This window comes from Pagrus major, chromosome 23 (genome assembly GCF_040436345.1).
Source record: "Pagrus major chromosome 23, Pma_NU_1.0".
Taxonomy (NCBI): Eukaryota; Metazoa; Chordata; class Actinopteri; order Spariformes; family Sparidae; genus Pagrus; species Pagrus major.
The window spans coordinates 22,096,054-22,111,653 of NC_133237.1; the positions used below are offsets into that span (position 1 = coordinate 22,096,054).

Below are 15,600 nucleotides of genomic sequence, written 5' to 3' on the forward strand. Positions count from 1 at the left end.
GCGCATGGGGTATGCTGCTAATTAAAAAGTTTAATTCCACAACTGCAGCACTGGCATCGGAGCACTCAGAGGTGCGTCCTTGTGAGTCTTGGCGCCGTCTTATCAGGCGTAGGCAGATTCTGCCATGTTGGGGAAGGCGCAGGACAGGGAGGCACTGCAGCGGCACACAGGCCCAGCTGGAAGGGATGGCAGCGTGCCTACTCGGGGATCTGGCCCACCTTGCTCTTTCCCATCTCCCCACTGAGTGGAGTCACGGGCTCCCAGTCAGGTGGCAAGAGTCAGGCGCTAAGCTGCCCATGGAGCAGCTGAGAAACGGAAAGCAGGGCTAAACAAGGGATAAACGCTGGATTTAGACTTTCTGGTTCTGGCCCCGGCACTGGATCCATGTCTCCATTACACACCTCTGTCACCGGGTCCTGTCGCACGACCAGAGGTTGCAGGTACAGCAAAGCCTGAGCTGCAGCACACACTGTTCCTTCAAAGCCCCACAGAGGCTGATTCAGATGTGATACACACTGCATCCATGAATAGACTTTAATATTTCATAAAAAAAAGAAGTTGTGAATTCTTTATAATACAGTGCAACGACAGGATCTGTTTCTTTGATAAGGTGAGGAATGAGTGCGCTCCATTGTGTGACTTTGACTGAGCTAAAAGTTTTAAATCTGTGTGGGATCTATTGATTAGAGCACATTACAACACACACAAAGGGAAAAGGCCTTGGATATGACAACGCTCATTGTGCGACATGCTTTTAAAAAGGCCACATCGCACAAAGCAACAGGAAAAGATGATTGAAAAAAGTCGGCAACAAAAGCGAAATCGTTTCAGAGCAGGCTGGAATAACAACAGTGCGTACTGGGACTAATCACCACGGAGCTGGAAGCCATCGCCGACTCGTTTCTCAGCAGCACGGGGCCGCAGCCCTGAAAGAATAAGAATACGACTCTAAAGATTTATAGGCGCTCCCTCTCAAATTTTATTGCATAGGGGTTAAAGTGTCATTTTAATAACACAGAGATATTAGAGCTTGCAAACCTCAGTAAAACTTTTGTTCTTGTTCTCAGCTAGCTGATTTATCAATGTATAAATACTTTACAGAGGAGACAAAGGATACACAGGGCACATTATGATTTTTCTCACATGTTGACCATAGATACTGCAGTTTCATCTTCTTGGATTTTACACCAGTTTTTTAAAAATCTCGTATGAATTAAAGCTGGTAAATCAGCACAGTGCCATGAAAGTCATGAAACTCCTCCAACACAAAGTTGTTTAGATTACGACCTGCTGTTGCTTTCGTCTTTTTTCTCCTTAAAATATGCTTTTAATTCAGCCCTGCCAAGTCCCGACTGTGGCGCTATGAGTTTGATAGATGATGTATTCGCCTCATAAACAGGTGAGCTTGGCAATAAATCCTTTAACACTGGGTCAGATCCATAGAGTGGTGAAACTGTGGTGTTTCAGGAGGTGGCGGCTGAAGTGTGTTAGCAGTGGGCTGACAGAGCGATAAGTTATTCAGGATATGCAGGACACACTCCTGTTACCGAGTATTGTCTTTTCTTCTGGCTCTAACAGTACAGTCTTAGTGGCAGTTATTTGATGAAGTACAGTATATAAATCAGTTTTATACCCTGTTAAGTCTTATACTGAGAAACTTTACGAGAGAAGTCTAATTTACGGCTTTTGGCCAATTATTGTGAGACGTGGATGTGAGTGTAAAACTCTGTTCATACACAGATTAAATGGACGGACAATTCATTTTAGTGGATTGTATTTCAGCTCAAAAAGCAGTAAGGCTGTTGAATTGCAAATTGTGCATTTCTTTCCACAGTTTATGTGGAGTAGATGTTAAGGGTGTGTGTGTAACCGTCTTCCATACTTCAATTTGTGTTCTTGCAATTGACTCTGAAGTAATCCCGAGTATTTATCGGACACCTGGGTGGACACGGCAATATTTGCCCCTCGTCATGAGGCACAGCGAAGTCGTCTCCTGGCAATGTGAAAGATGTCAATCGTTCATCCTGCATTTAAAAAAAATATATATATACGCGCTAGTGTTGGTGCAAAAGTAGTATTAGCTACCGTGAGTAACGTTAGCTGTAACGTTAGCATTCTGGCTTTAATTCTCAAAAAAAACGTTGGTTAATAGATTATTATTTGAGTCTTTTACTTCCCCTTTTTCTTCTTCTCTTTCTTTTCTGACATTAATATTTGAGTGCTAGTAGCTAGTAGCCTAGCGAGCTCGTAGTTAATTAAGATCAAATGATGAAACGGGTCACATTTTACTAATGCAACAATAAATCAAACTGAAACTTGAATTCTTGATGTTTTAACAGGTAATGCTCATTAATTTGGTTCAAGATAAAATGCTTAATTTAGGATGAACATGATTATTGCTAGTCTCCACGGGTGCAGCTAGCATTTGGGACCCTTTTCCCCCCTTATGGGCAGCACTGTCTACTCAATACAAATACATTCACTGTGATTCAACAGGATTGCATCAGGTAATTTCGAAGCCAAAACGGTAGCACTGTCATATTTTACATTATCGTTGAATGTTTTGTGTAACGCGGTTCTTTTGTTGAGATTTCAGGCGGTGTTGTGCAAAGAGGAGTCAGACTTTCTTCCATGTAGCATCGTTTTCAGGAAGTAGATGTCTCACAGTAGGTTCTGAATATTACAAGGCATCCAAGCAGAAGTAGGGTGGGTTACACACACACACACACACACACACACACACACACACACACACACATGCACTAGAAGCACAAGGGCACATAGACAGAGTTACTTGAAATTTTAAGATCTGTGTTTCAGGGTCGTATTGATTTTTGATGAATTTCACACATAATTCATTTCAGATCTATGGTTGTGTGTTGATAAAGCTTTATTTATGACTCCTGTAATGATTTTCCGGGAAAGTATCAGTTCGAGTTTGCACCTCCAGAAGACACTGATACCGATCATACCAGAGCCTAAAGTCAGAATACAAACACATATAGCATGATATGCACTTTTTGTTCCCTTGAACCTTTCAGATCAGAAACTATTAACACAACGGCTCCATGGCAGGTTCTCTCAGTGTGAAGAAAGCCGTTCCTCCTCCTTGTGAAGGGACTGTTCCCACTCTGCTGACTGTCCAGTTCGCACATCAATGCAGAGCAGAATCCCATCGAGCCTCAGTAGATGAGAAAGCTTGTGCCTTCTGCTGTATTATTTGATCCGGCCACACATGCTTTTCAGCTGGAATTAATCTAAATCGGACAATCTGACACTCCTCAAAATGCTTTTTACAACGAGAAAAGCGGCTGAAACTGCCACTGTTAATCTGTGAGTTAGCTGAAATGTCAAGGGCTTTAGGCGTTTTATGTGTGATGCACCAAATTTGAACAATTTTGGAAAAATAACTGCTCTGTCAACAAGATTTCACTGTAATTGATCACGCCATGTTTTTTTCTTCCTCAGCCAGCAACATTTTGTGATTATTTTTCTGTTCTTTTTCGGATTTTTTCTTCTCTGGCAGTTGCTCCTCTCCAACCCTATTCATTAGCATTAATGTAAACGCTATTTGTTTGGCATTTTGCAAAAAAATTCCAAGTGTAAAACCTCACTAATAAGCCCTCATTAGGCCGGTCCCTAACAAGTGTGAATTCCTGCTGAGAAAGCTCGCCCACAGCACACATAAATCTTCATGTATGATCGATAATCAATGGCGTTATTTAGCACAATTCATGAGGCACATTATGATTCCACTAAAGTATACAAATACTGGCAGGGAGCTGGGGTAACATTTGCTGGATTGGTCATCATGCATCAAACGTTTCCTATTCCAGGTTGAGGCATGCTCAAGAGAACAGATAAGTTAAATCCTTGCGGTGGCTCATCCTCTTTACTCAGAAATAGAGGCAACATTAGAAGCGCCAATTGGCTGTTGAAAGTCCTCTGTGTACGGTAATGATGGCTCTACATTGCTAATTGCTTGTTCAAGTAAGCCCAAAACACACTGGAGAAACTGTCCAAGAGCACTAAAAACAGGAAAGCAGGACCAATCACCAATCTGGGCCCGTCGATGGAGGTTCATACCAGACCCGCAATAATAAACAAGAATCCTGATGTGAATATTAGATATGTGCTGAGTTTATACAGGAGGCTAAAACCATCTTTGTGCCACATTCTGAAGTGTTCATGATGGAAGAATTACTCTACAAAATAAATTAAAAAACAGAAACAAAGCATTGTTTTCCCTCCGCCTCCACAATTGGAGTTAATCCCTAATCCGGTAACGTGTCAGTAACGGGTCAGATGCTTAATATTGCATTAAACAGAAAAATGTGGAAGTAAAACAACAGCAACAGAATAACATAGTTGTATTAGACGTGTTGAAAATCAATGATTCTTAGATGCATTGTGATGCCGACGTGGAGGATTCTGCACCGATGCAGCGACGGAGCATAATCAGGAGTTTGAAGCCATCTGAGAGAGGAGCATGCAGCAGAGTCATGTGTCAGGAAGTACCCCGGTCTTAGAGGTGCAATGTGAAAATGTATTTTTTTGTAGATTGAAGCGCACTTGTAATTAGCGTTGTCAAAGAGATCAAAATATCGACAGTTTCAGGCCTCATTCTTCACAGTATTGACACACCAGCACTAGCTGCATTATTTCACTCTCTTTACCAACAGCGAGATGCCACATCGCTCCACCTCCATAATCAATTCATTTAGATGCTTTTGCTAGAAACACACAGTCCACAAGCCTTGTTGTATTTATCTTTAGATAAAAATCACAGTTGTATGCCCTTTGTGTCATGTCAGTTTTTACCCATGTTGTTAAACATGGTATTGAACATCGATATTTTCAAGGCAGTGTATAGAAGCTAGAAATCCCAGTATTGTGACAACACTACAGTACTTGTGAAGCTCTTGGAGAAAGATTTATATTATGTGTATGTACTGAGGTGGGTCACACAGATACTGGTATTGAAAAGATGCATCTTTACATATTGTATACTGGCTTTCTAAATGAAAAGGGAGTTTAGATTAACCGGAGTTCTTGTATTAATTGGTGAAAAGGCAGCATGTGCAGTAACGTGCATTATTAAGATACATCAATGGGAGCACAGCAATGAAATGAGAACTGTTGTGCATTCAAATAGTTGACAGGGGAATCGTAATTGAAATTGTGAGGATTCACATGACATTAAGTTAGGTGTTGCACGATGGAAACGTTGGATTAAATGCTAATTTTTTAAAAAGAAATTCACTGTTCGGTGTAAAGCGGTTGCAAAAAGGTTTTTGGAAGCATTTTTATGAACACATGGATCAAAAAACCATCTCTAACTACTGATAACATGGACTGATGCCATAAAAAAAAATCATGTGATGCGTTTCATTTGCAATTTTAACAGATACATTGAAACACTAACAAGCATAAATCACACAAGCATGATTCAGATCCAACCGCTACTGGAGACGCATGTGTCAAAATGTCATTTGAGTCCCCAGCCTATATATAAAAGTGAATCTGAGTGCAACAATTGTGATTTAGTCTATATAATATACTAATTTCGTGAATCCTCTCACACAACAACAACACAAAGACTCAAAGCTCCAAGAAAACGCTTCAGTTGCAAAATAAATGGCCAGTTACCTTTTTTAAAATGAATGTAATTATTTCAAATAACTTCAGAATTGATGAAGTGCCGTTTTTAAGATTCCTGTCGACAACACATGTACTGTACATGCAGCCTCTACACAACACAAGCTGACAAGTTGTACTGCCTGCCTTCACTTCAGCAGGAGAACACAGTGACTGTGGAATAGGAGGGGGCGTTCGCTGCTGCCTACATAAAAGAGCACATATTTCCTTTTATTCCACCACTGTCACTGAGGTTTGACCATGTCAAACATTTGCCAAGATAATGATAACATCCTTGGAGGAGCTGATTCTTCATGATACTTTACCCAAGTCAGAGGAAAGTGGCAAAAAAAGCCTTTACTGGACAGATGCATTTTTTCTAAATGAGGTGTCTGAAGCTGAATGTTCAAGTAGCACAAACACATGTTCACAATCTCATTCAGCTGGACTATAACCCTACTGTGCAACCAGCCGAGTCGCCAGGATGAAATGTTGGCTGTTAACATTTCTGCAAACCACTGATGTTCACTATTCTATTTGTAAAAAGCTACGTAGCACAGGGACATTTCTACAACAGGTGTCTCAATACATTCACGTTACATTTATGACCTGAGGAGGTGGTGTAGGTAACAGATGAGAAGGCTGCCAAGCCAGTGGCCACAGTTTGAGACTGCATTTCAAAATTTGCAAGCATGACACCACTGGATACCTTAAAGAAAACCACGGGACAATTTCCAGTCGTGTTTGTGGCAACCAAAACAGGTACTTTAAGCAAAACATGAACATTTCCTCACCCTAACTCAGTGGATTTTGTTGCCTAAACCTAAAAAGACCATAAGCAGAGTCTTGTCACAACATAAAATAGAAAATTGAACCCAAGGAAATCTAAAGTATCACCATGGTTTTCAGAAATGTACATTTATCCAGGGGATTGGGTTTGACTATAACCCCAGCTGTACTGCAGTGGCAAAGGCTCCAGGCTTGCCTGAATGAACCCACCATGTTTCCTCACCTCGTGGCAGGTTCTTTAATTCACAGCACAAAAACTCGATGGAACTTCCCTTCATCCTCTTTTCTTTCCTCCAGAGCTCAAATCACACACGATCGCACAAGATCACATAAAGCCACAGGAAAGTATTCCCCTAAGCACACACAAACAGCTCAAACACACAACCCCGTACTGAAGATCACTGCACCTGAATATGTGTAGGATAAACTGTAACTGAAAAATATCACCAGTCGATACAAGCTCCTGCAGATATCGTTGGATTCACCGAGACTGAGTGAGCATTTGAGTACATGTAAGCTCTGATGAGACGCCTTAGGATTACATCTCCCCATAGTTTGTCATTCACATCCATCAACATGTGGAGCAGGTGTTACTGAGACAGGCCTGAATTTATGAATCACATTTTATGAGATTACTGGTCTCGTTCTACTACACCAATGTCAAATGCTTGCAAACATCTGTAACTGATCATAATTTCACTTCCATTAAGTGCACATTAGCCAGAGGAGAGCGATGCAGTAAAAGGCATTGTGTAGAAACAAACAAACGTGGCCTGAATGGATTTTTTTTTGCCTCAGCGTGGCTCAATTCGTCATTATTTTTTACCCATTAAACCATCAACTTTATACCCACTGGTGTAAAAATGTGGCCTGTGTGTTCACTGGCTCCCTGAATGCACCATTCAGAGGTGAACGTTCCTCACAGGACAGCGTCGGATACAAAATTAAGGCTCCTGTGGGGATTTTTTCGGCTCTGGGGCCCTAAAACACACGAGCACACTTATTATTATTTATGTAAGCATGTCATCCTCCTGTCTAATGAGCCTTTCACCGGAAGCGTAATGAAACAGCTTGCATTAACACAGGCTAAATGAACAGCCGAGAGCTCCCATGTCTATGCAGCAAGATGAAAGCAGATGCTCCACAACCCAAACACCGGCGTAACAGACCCGGGTTTCTCCGGAGGAACAGAAGGGACCTTGAGTCAGCGTCATTCTCGTCAGCTCATTGACTCCGTTAGAAAGTCTTGAATTCCCTCGGTCAAACATCATTATGCGAGAGGAACGCCAAGCGGAGCCATGACCAACTGACCATGAGTGAACCCTCAAATTGATTTTTTTTCTCACATAAACACGGGAATGATAAACAGGCAGCTCACTGGCTAATAAAGCTGGACTGAATGTCAGCCAGACACTAACTAACAATTCAAGATCAAAAAAATGCAACACTCTCACGTGTTGTGCAATTCAAGCAAAGGAGGTGCTCTGCTAAATGATGGGTTGAGTAGGAGGAGAAAATACTGACAGACTTTAACATGAAAGCGGAGTCAAGCGAGAAAAAAAAAAACTAGTTCACCTTTAAATACTTGCAGTCTGATACGTATCACATGAAAATGTGCTCCTATAAAAGAACTCTTTAAATCTGTGTGCATGACTATGCATGTGTGCAACTAAAACTGAGGAATAATGAACTGAATAATGAGCCAATTCCTCTTGATTAGTGTAAGAAAATAATATGAGAACACATGGACACTGTGTTTTCCATCACGTGTTTCATGTTCACCAGCTGATACAGGAAGCAGACCCCCCCCCCAAAAAAAATAAATAAAACGTGATGTTGAACAGAATCCTGGCCCGTGGCCCTCATCTGTGTGTGTCTGTCTGCCACCATGCTTGGTGAAGTGTGATTCTGCTGTTTAAGACCACCCTGGATCTGCAACAATGGAGTTCACTACAGCCTGTAATGACACACACATCATGGTTCAGAAGCAGAGTGGAAACTCTCCTGTGAGCAGTATAAATATATACTCTCAACACAAGATTACAGACCTCACCTCTCTCAGGTGCTCTTACACACTCTGTTAAAGGACCATTTTACCAATTTATACAAATCATACCAACCACTTTACAAACCACTTTTTTCCCCTGCATTTCCAGGCAGCCTTTGCTTTGTATTGGTGTCACTCAAAATGCAAGGATGTGAAACTTGCTGGAGTGAGATAATCCAATCCACAGGCTTTATTTATTATCAGAACCACAAAAAAAATTAGCTTGTGTAGCTGATGTGCAGAGATGAAAAGTTTGAGAAATGATTTATCCTCTGTGTCTGATCTCCTGCAGGTTTTGAGTCTTTCAAATTAAATACGAATGAAAAAAAAAAAAGATTTATTGGAATTGGAAAACAGCAAGGAGGAGGCTGGAGTGTGCATGATTAGCAATGGATCTGGCTCAAACAGAAACACTGGGGCTAGATCACACTGAGACTGTAACTCACCGGTACCAGTCCAGCCCCTTCTCGTAGTTCCTGTCAAAGAAATGTGGCTCATTCCCAACGGCTCTGACGTCCGGGTGCACCCTGAGCGCCTCCAGCAGGGCTCTGGTCCCCCCTTTCTTCACCCCGATGATGATGGCTTGGGGAAGTTTCTTCTCTCCGTAATCCATGGTGCAGTTCACCCTGAGTTCGCTGTCCGTGGTGCTGAATTCCTGGTGCTCCCTCTCCAGCGCGGTGGTGCGATACGCCGCCGCCGATTTGGTCGGAGCCGCCTGCGTCCTAATCCACTCCACCGTCCTCTGCTCGGCCTCGGCATGATCCTTCACGGTGGAGACCGCGGTGGTCCTCTCGGCCTCGGTGAATTCGCTGAAGCCCTGGGAAGCGGAGTAAAGTTTCTCCCTCAATGTCACAAAAGTTGTCTCCTCCGTCACCAGCCTCCCTTGATACGCGTAGTTCTCTTGCAGGGGGAACTGCAGCGAGTTGTAGCAGCTCATCAAGCTATAGAACAAGTATGTGACAGAGAGGGAGAGGGTGAACATGAATAAGATTTTCCGGGGCACTTTAGAGGTGAAAACCGAAGTGCTGGACCAAAATGCCATCTCTGATAGCAGTGATCCTCTCAAAGAAGTGGCCAGACATGTTTCCACCCCGAGTCTTGCATGGACAAAAAATCAACAGCAATAATCAGTCACTATCAGCGCTGCTCCAGCTGGAAAAGCGTGAAGCTGGACCAAACCAACCTAATCCAACCTGACCGCATATTTATATATAAAAAAAAGGATAGCCGGGGAAATAGCTCGTTAAGATTCCGGGAGAATATCGCGTCCCTTCTCCTCTTGAGTGTCGATTTCTTTTTTATTCCAAGGCTGACAGACAATGTCACAATTTATTGGACTGAACTTGCAGATTTGAGAGGCTGGAGGTCTGGCGTCCTTCCAGATGAGCAGCCTGGCTTGAACTGGACTGAGTGTGATGAGCGAAATGTAGGCATTTTATGAAGAAGGAGGGAAATAAAGAGAGGAAAGAAAATGAGCAGCAGTGTTTAAAGTGGGATTCTTCCTCCTCTTCTTCCTCTTCTTCTCCTCCTCCTCACCAGCCCGAAGTCCAGTCCAGTCTGCGATACAAGAGTGGATTCACATCCATCCGGGCGAGAGCAAATCCACTGAATCTTTCCCAACAGGAGACGAACGGGCGCACAATCCCCCTCCGCTTCTCTCTGCTCCTGACTTTTGTAGTAGAAAGTGGGCAGCCTGCTGCACAAAGGCATCCACTCTCCTCACTGAGGCTGCTGCTCGCCGTCCCTGCCGCCTTGCGCCTTCTCACGTTGGTAGGATCCTACGATGTGCGCATCGGCTGGGTGAGCTCATCTCAAGTGAAGCGCCGTGGAGCCACACAGCACAACTAGTGTGTACACCCACTTTTTTTTTTCCTCCTCTATCCGTGCACAAGTAGGGCTCTGAACGTCAGATATCCTCATCTGAAACACGCGTATGGACAAAGCCACACGTCCCCTACCCTTCACATGGACACTCACAGAGGACTGAATTACAGAGCAGGAATATGCGGGGATGTCATTACAGTGTGTGTCACCTCGTACTGTACAAAGTTACCCAAACTCCATCTCCAAATAATAATTGCGATGGAGATTACATTTTTACAGAAAGCTCATGTCTGCACCCTGCTGGTTTTTCTGTGGAGCGTTGCGTTAAGTTAATTAACAACAGAAGACACAAAGAGAAGTTTATCCTGCCAAATGTGAGCGCATGTTATACGACTCAAAGTGGATAATGAGCAACAGTGTGTCCTGAATGTAAATGATGAGTCACTGGGGAGGGAGGGGGGGTGTAGTGGCTCTTAAATGCAGGGCAGCACATGCAGGAAACAATCCTGTGTTCTGCATTATACACTGGATTTATTACACACGGGCGCAGGCTGTAATTACTGATGAGAATATTCACCAGACCTTAACTTGTACACTTTGTTGCCGCAATATGAGGATTTAAAATTGCATGCCACTGAAACGTCTCCCTGTATTAGAGGATCTCATTCATCACGCACCTCCAACACACCGGCGGAGCCAGCGTCACACTCTGTACTGGGTCACAAATAATTTGCAATGCCTGGATCTCAGAACAGAACAGAACAGAACAGCAAGCCACTGTTATATTTAAAGTTCTGGTGTTGGGGGGGAGGGGGAAATATTCATATGTGTGTGTTGGCTTTACTAAACTGTGTCTCCTCTAACTGCCTCAGCATGCAAACCAGGGGTGACACAAAGTCATTTTAGTAAAGTGTTGTATAAAGTGGCGCAGTGGTACTAAAGGACAACAGCATCGCAAGGGAGCTCTTTAAATTTGCATTCAGCCCGATGCGTTTCCACCAAATCACAAAATCTGTCATCCAACCAGCGCTACAAGCACAGGCGGGAAATATATCTCTTCACATTGCTGAGTCCCCTAACACATAGTCAAGATTCTCAAAACTCAGTGGAGATAACTGCTTAAATATCAATGTTTTTACAATGACAGAGTAGCAAATGATGATGTGAAACAGGTGAGAAGAGACAAGTGGCCAGAATAAAATGTTGGTGCTCATTTCTGCTAACCACAGATATGTTCAATTTGCAAGTTTCAATGCGTGTCATATGAACATTTCTACAATACGTGTCACTTTTATGTCCTGGGAGGAGGGGATGGTGGTGGCGTGCCAGCTAGGTAAGGCGGCCAAGTGTCTGAGACAGCGTTTCATCTGTACAGTAAGTGCAAAATTTAGCCAGTCGCTAGGATAAAATGGCTACGTACCAGACTTGTTATTCTGCATAACGTGTCATATCGCGTTCATGTTACATGTTTATGACCTGACTTTGATATCGTGAGGTGGATGCTTGTGGAGATACAGGTGAGAAGGGCGCCAAGCCAGAGACAGGGTTTCAACATTTGTAAGAGTCTCATCACTGGGTATATTTAGGGACAATTTCCAGCCATGTTAGAGAGACATTTTTTCTGGCAACTGGGTGGGCTAGCAGGTGAACAAAGTGAAGCATTGAGCTGCTAAAGAAGTCAGGTATTTTCCTCAGGAGTTGGTAGACATTAAAAAAAGCCAGTGAAGGTTGGATTTACATTCATCAGGTGGATGAAACACGACTACAAAGGAGTAACAGCTGAATGTAAGTGTCTGTTTGCAAATTTCAACTTTAAAAGTGACAATATATCAACGTTGTGTTTACAACTTGTTTTTCGCTGCCCCCTGGTGGCCAAAAAATACATAGTCAAAAGAAAGGGTTAGGGTTAGAAAGTTGATCTTATGGCTTGTACATTGTTGCTGTGATTTTATGCAGTGGTGCTCTTTCTAAGTCATACACATAAGTCAGTAATTTATATGTTTACGGCTAAATGTGAGGTACCTTACATCTGTGTGAGATTCAGTTGTGTCTAATAAACAGCATCACGAGCTGCCATGTAGCCGTCTGTGTATCCTCTTTGGTGAAATCTTGATCCCAAACACTGTTGCCGGATTCTTGTTCTGATTTTACTTCCCATTTCATGTCCTCACCAAGATGAAACCGCAAGTTATTTACAAACTAGGGCTATCCATAAGCAATGCAGGTGATTGGGTGAGGGGGAGGGAAGCGTGAACGAGTGTTTGGAGCACAATGGTTACTGGGTGTTTGGCAGTCAAGAGAGCGTAGGAGAGCTCAATGAGTTTGCTGAAAATGTTGTATTCGTAAATTGCCACTTGGAGAAGCAGAGAGCTCTCTAGCACGAACTGCCCTGTTTGTAAATTCCCACTGTTATCAGACTTCCTGTCACCCTGTCAGAGAGTTCGGAGCATGCTCAGACACTTCGGGACGTTTCAGGTTTAACAACAACAAGTGAAGTGGTATCAAGATGGCTGCCGCCACTTAATGCTGATGATAAATTATTATCACAGCGCCAGAGAAAATATATTGACCCACTTTATCTTCCCTTTGTTGTGTCTGTTATCTGAGCCATTCATAAAATCACTCAGACACTGTCTGTCCCTGTGGAGGCAGAGTGCTCAGATTGTCTCTATTTGCATTTACAAACAAGTAGTCACTCAGGAAAAATGGAGTTTCTTGACTTTTGTGCGAGTCCAGACAGCTGCTTTAAGAGGAGGATTTAGTGTTAGTGTCACAAGACCAACAACAAATGAACATTTTCTACCTTACCTACGGGCAACAGGTTTTTAACAAGATTTAAGTGAAGATAAGGGTTTTACAAACATCACCAACCAACAATTTGCTCAGTCAAGGTAAAACATAACATATTGTTTCATATAAATACAACACAAGCTACCCTCAGTCTGTCAGCACACACTCATCACAACGAGACTGTGAGGCACACGGAGCACAGCGGCCCTCAGCTCGCATTAACATTCACCTCATGTCTAGATTGTATTCAGATATGAATTATCCATATTACATTTATACCTGGAATTAAAAATGGGCCTCAGCTATCCAATGTGTCTGCAGTTCCACTGCAATTATGGTTTTCAATCCTGCCAATATCCACTCACAGTTAATGCAAAATTATTCATCTGACTCGTTATAAATATCATCTCACAGGCTTCAGAGGAGGCTGGAGCCGACTTTATTCTAGTGCGGTACATGTGTATCTCTTTCAGTGCCACCTTTTTTTTCTTTTTTTCTCTGTGTTTGAATATTTATGCATCACAAAGAAAAGACAAATTCAGTCCAAAGTATTTAATGGTGCGACAGCTGAACAGACAATATTAAAACTGCTTATCTTTAGTATAATATAAAGGCATCTTTCATAAGATGTGGTGTATATCATCAAGTGCAGGTAAGGAGAGTTTTCAGGTCTTCTAGCATTTCAAACAGACGGCTTTACATCAGTATGTGACAGTCAGTGCATTGTTCTCTGTGTAGGTGTGCTGGAGATGCAGCCTGGCGGCAGTTAGCACAGATTTCTTTAAGGTGTTATTGATAACGTTCCATCTCCGCCTTTCATTGCATTCACGTCACAACACCGCTGTTACGAATCATCTGCCCCCTCAACTGGATGCCAGTTTGTTGCACGAGCTAACGTTGCTAATGCTAGCTAGCTGACCTGATGCTGACGAAACACAGACACAGTGTGATGCCAACACCATTATACCATTAGCTCACAAACCTTGGTAGGAGCTGGAACCGATTGTCAGAATTCTTACAAAATTTTCGAAAATCATTAATTTACAATCAATAATGTTTTCAAGGAAAAGAGTTACTTTTATTCTGCACTTTTCTGCAAGCTCTGTAGATGTATTATTTAAAGAAATGATTTCTCCACATAAATATGTTATTAATACGACCTTTAAGTATTAAACTGCGTCTGCCATCGCTTCTATAATTAACTGATGTGGCGACAGAGCTCCTTCAGCGTCTGATTATCATCAAAAGGTGTAACACAAAGGACTCTAGAGGCTCGTTTTAAGCTGGAAATCCAAAAGACTCAAATTTTCAAGATGCACCAAGGTGGAGGTTCCTGTGCTATCAGTGCAAAATACATCAGGGCCGCTGGCACTTTCTCAATATAGCTACAGATCAGGAGCTGCTGCAGCACCTTGAGATTTGAGTCTTCTAATGTTAAATGACCTGATTCTGAACTCTGCCACAGTCTGAGCCTGTCTGCTGGAGCCGAGATGAACGGCCATTGTGGGGAGATTTTGGCAGGTCCGAGCTGCTACAGTGCTCAGTGTAAATTAAGTCAGAGTGCTGTGGCCAGTACCGCGCCGCGTTGTTCCACTGTGGATGACAGCAGAGATGGTTTTTGGCTGCAATTAGACAGAAGATGACAGACTGGAGACAAGTGACCGTCCCTGCATCAGTTCAAATGTACTGTTAGGTGACAAAAGAGTCAGTACGAAATACCATGAGAGGACTTCCTTAGGCTCCAAATGCAGTAAAATCCACACATGAGAAATACATAAAGTAAAAGATACAACTTGGGTACATGAACCTACGGTGCTCTGCACTGTGCGCTGCTGGCCCAGGTTCAGTAGAGTCTACAGTCTCGTTGTCGGCATTTAATGAAGATAACAAAATTCATGAGGAAAATGCCTCCGAGTGACACTTGAAGGCATTTTTCCTCATGAATTTCTATAAAGAGTTTCTTGTACAGAAGCAGAGGCACTGTTAAAAGCTGTGATATGATTTTCTTAAACAACCGTGTGGTGCTCATCACATCAAACTTCTGAACAGAAGAACACATTTCTATGGAAATACTGACAGGAATAGAACTTTTTTTTTTTTGCAACAAACCACCTTTATATTCAGCCGCCCAATTAGGGATGTGAGAATCCCATGCTTTATATCTGGGCCTGGAAAATGCATTTGGATCAGTATCACACAGACCTCTGAGGAAAAGCATGTGGTTTTCTGTTCGCACACCAAATATAATCAGAAATCTGGTTAATGCTTGTGCGAAGGCAAGCTGTGCTGCAAAATGGCAACCTAAAGCCTGGGGCCGTGCACATAAACCTAAACAGGGACATATAAACGTAAGCACAATGTGCAAATGTGTGTTCCACCTCACAGCTGTGCATCCTGGGTATGTACTGCACTTTAAAATGGGAATTTGAGTGTGTTGGGTGACGGAAATGCCTTAAAGTGGGTATGTTTTTTAGGGTGTTTAAATAGTTATGCAGTCACTCGGTAAAAAGTGA

General features: G+C 42.6%; 1 protein-coding gene across 1 annotated transcript in view; it reads right to left on the reverse strand.

The window, feature by feature from the left end:
- Positions 1–9,515, reverse strand: part of LOC141019766 (heparan sulfate glucosamine 3-O-sulfotransferase 4-like) — an 83,395-nt gene extending 73,880 nt beyond the window's left edge. Inside the window, exon 1 of the mRNA XM_073494767.1 lies at positions 8,920–9,515. Coding sequence (XP_073350868.1) covers positions 8,920–9,515 — 596 coding nt within the window. The remainder of the gene's footprint in view (positions 1–8,919) is intronic.
- Positions 9,516–15,600: the final 6,085 nt, after the last annotated feature.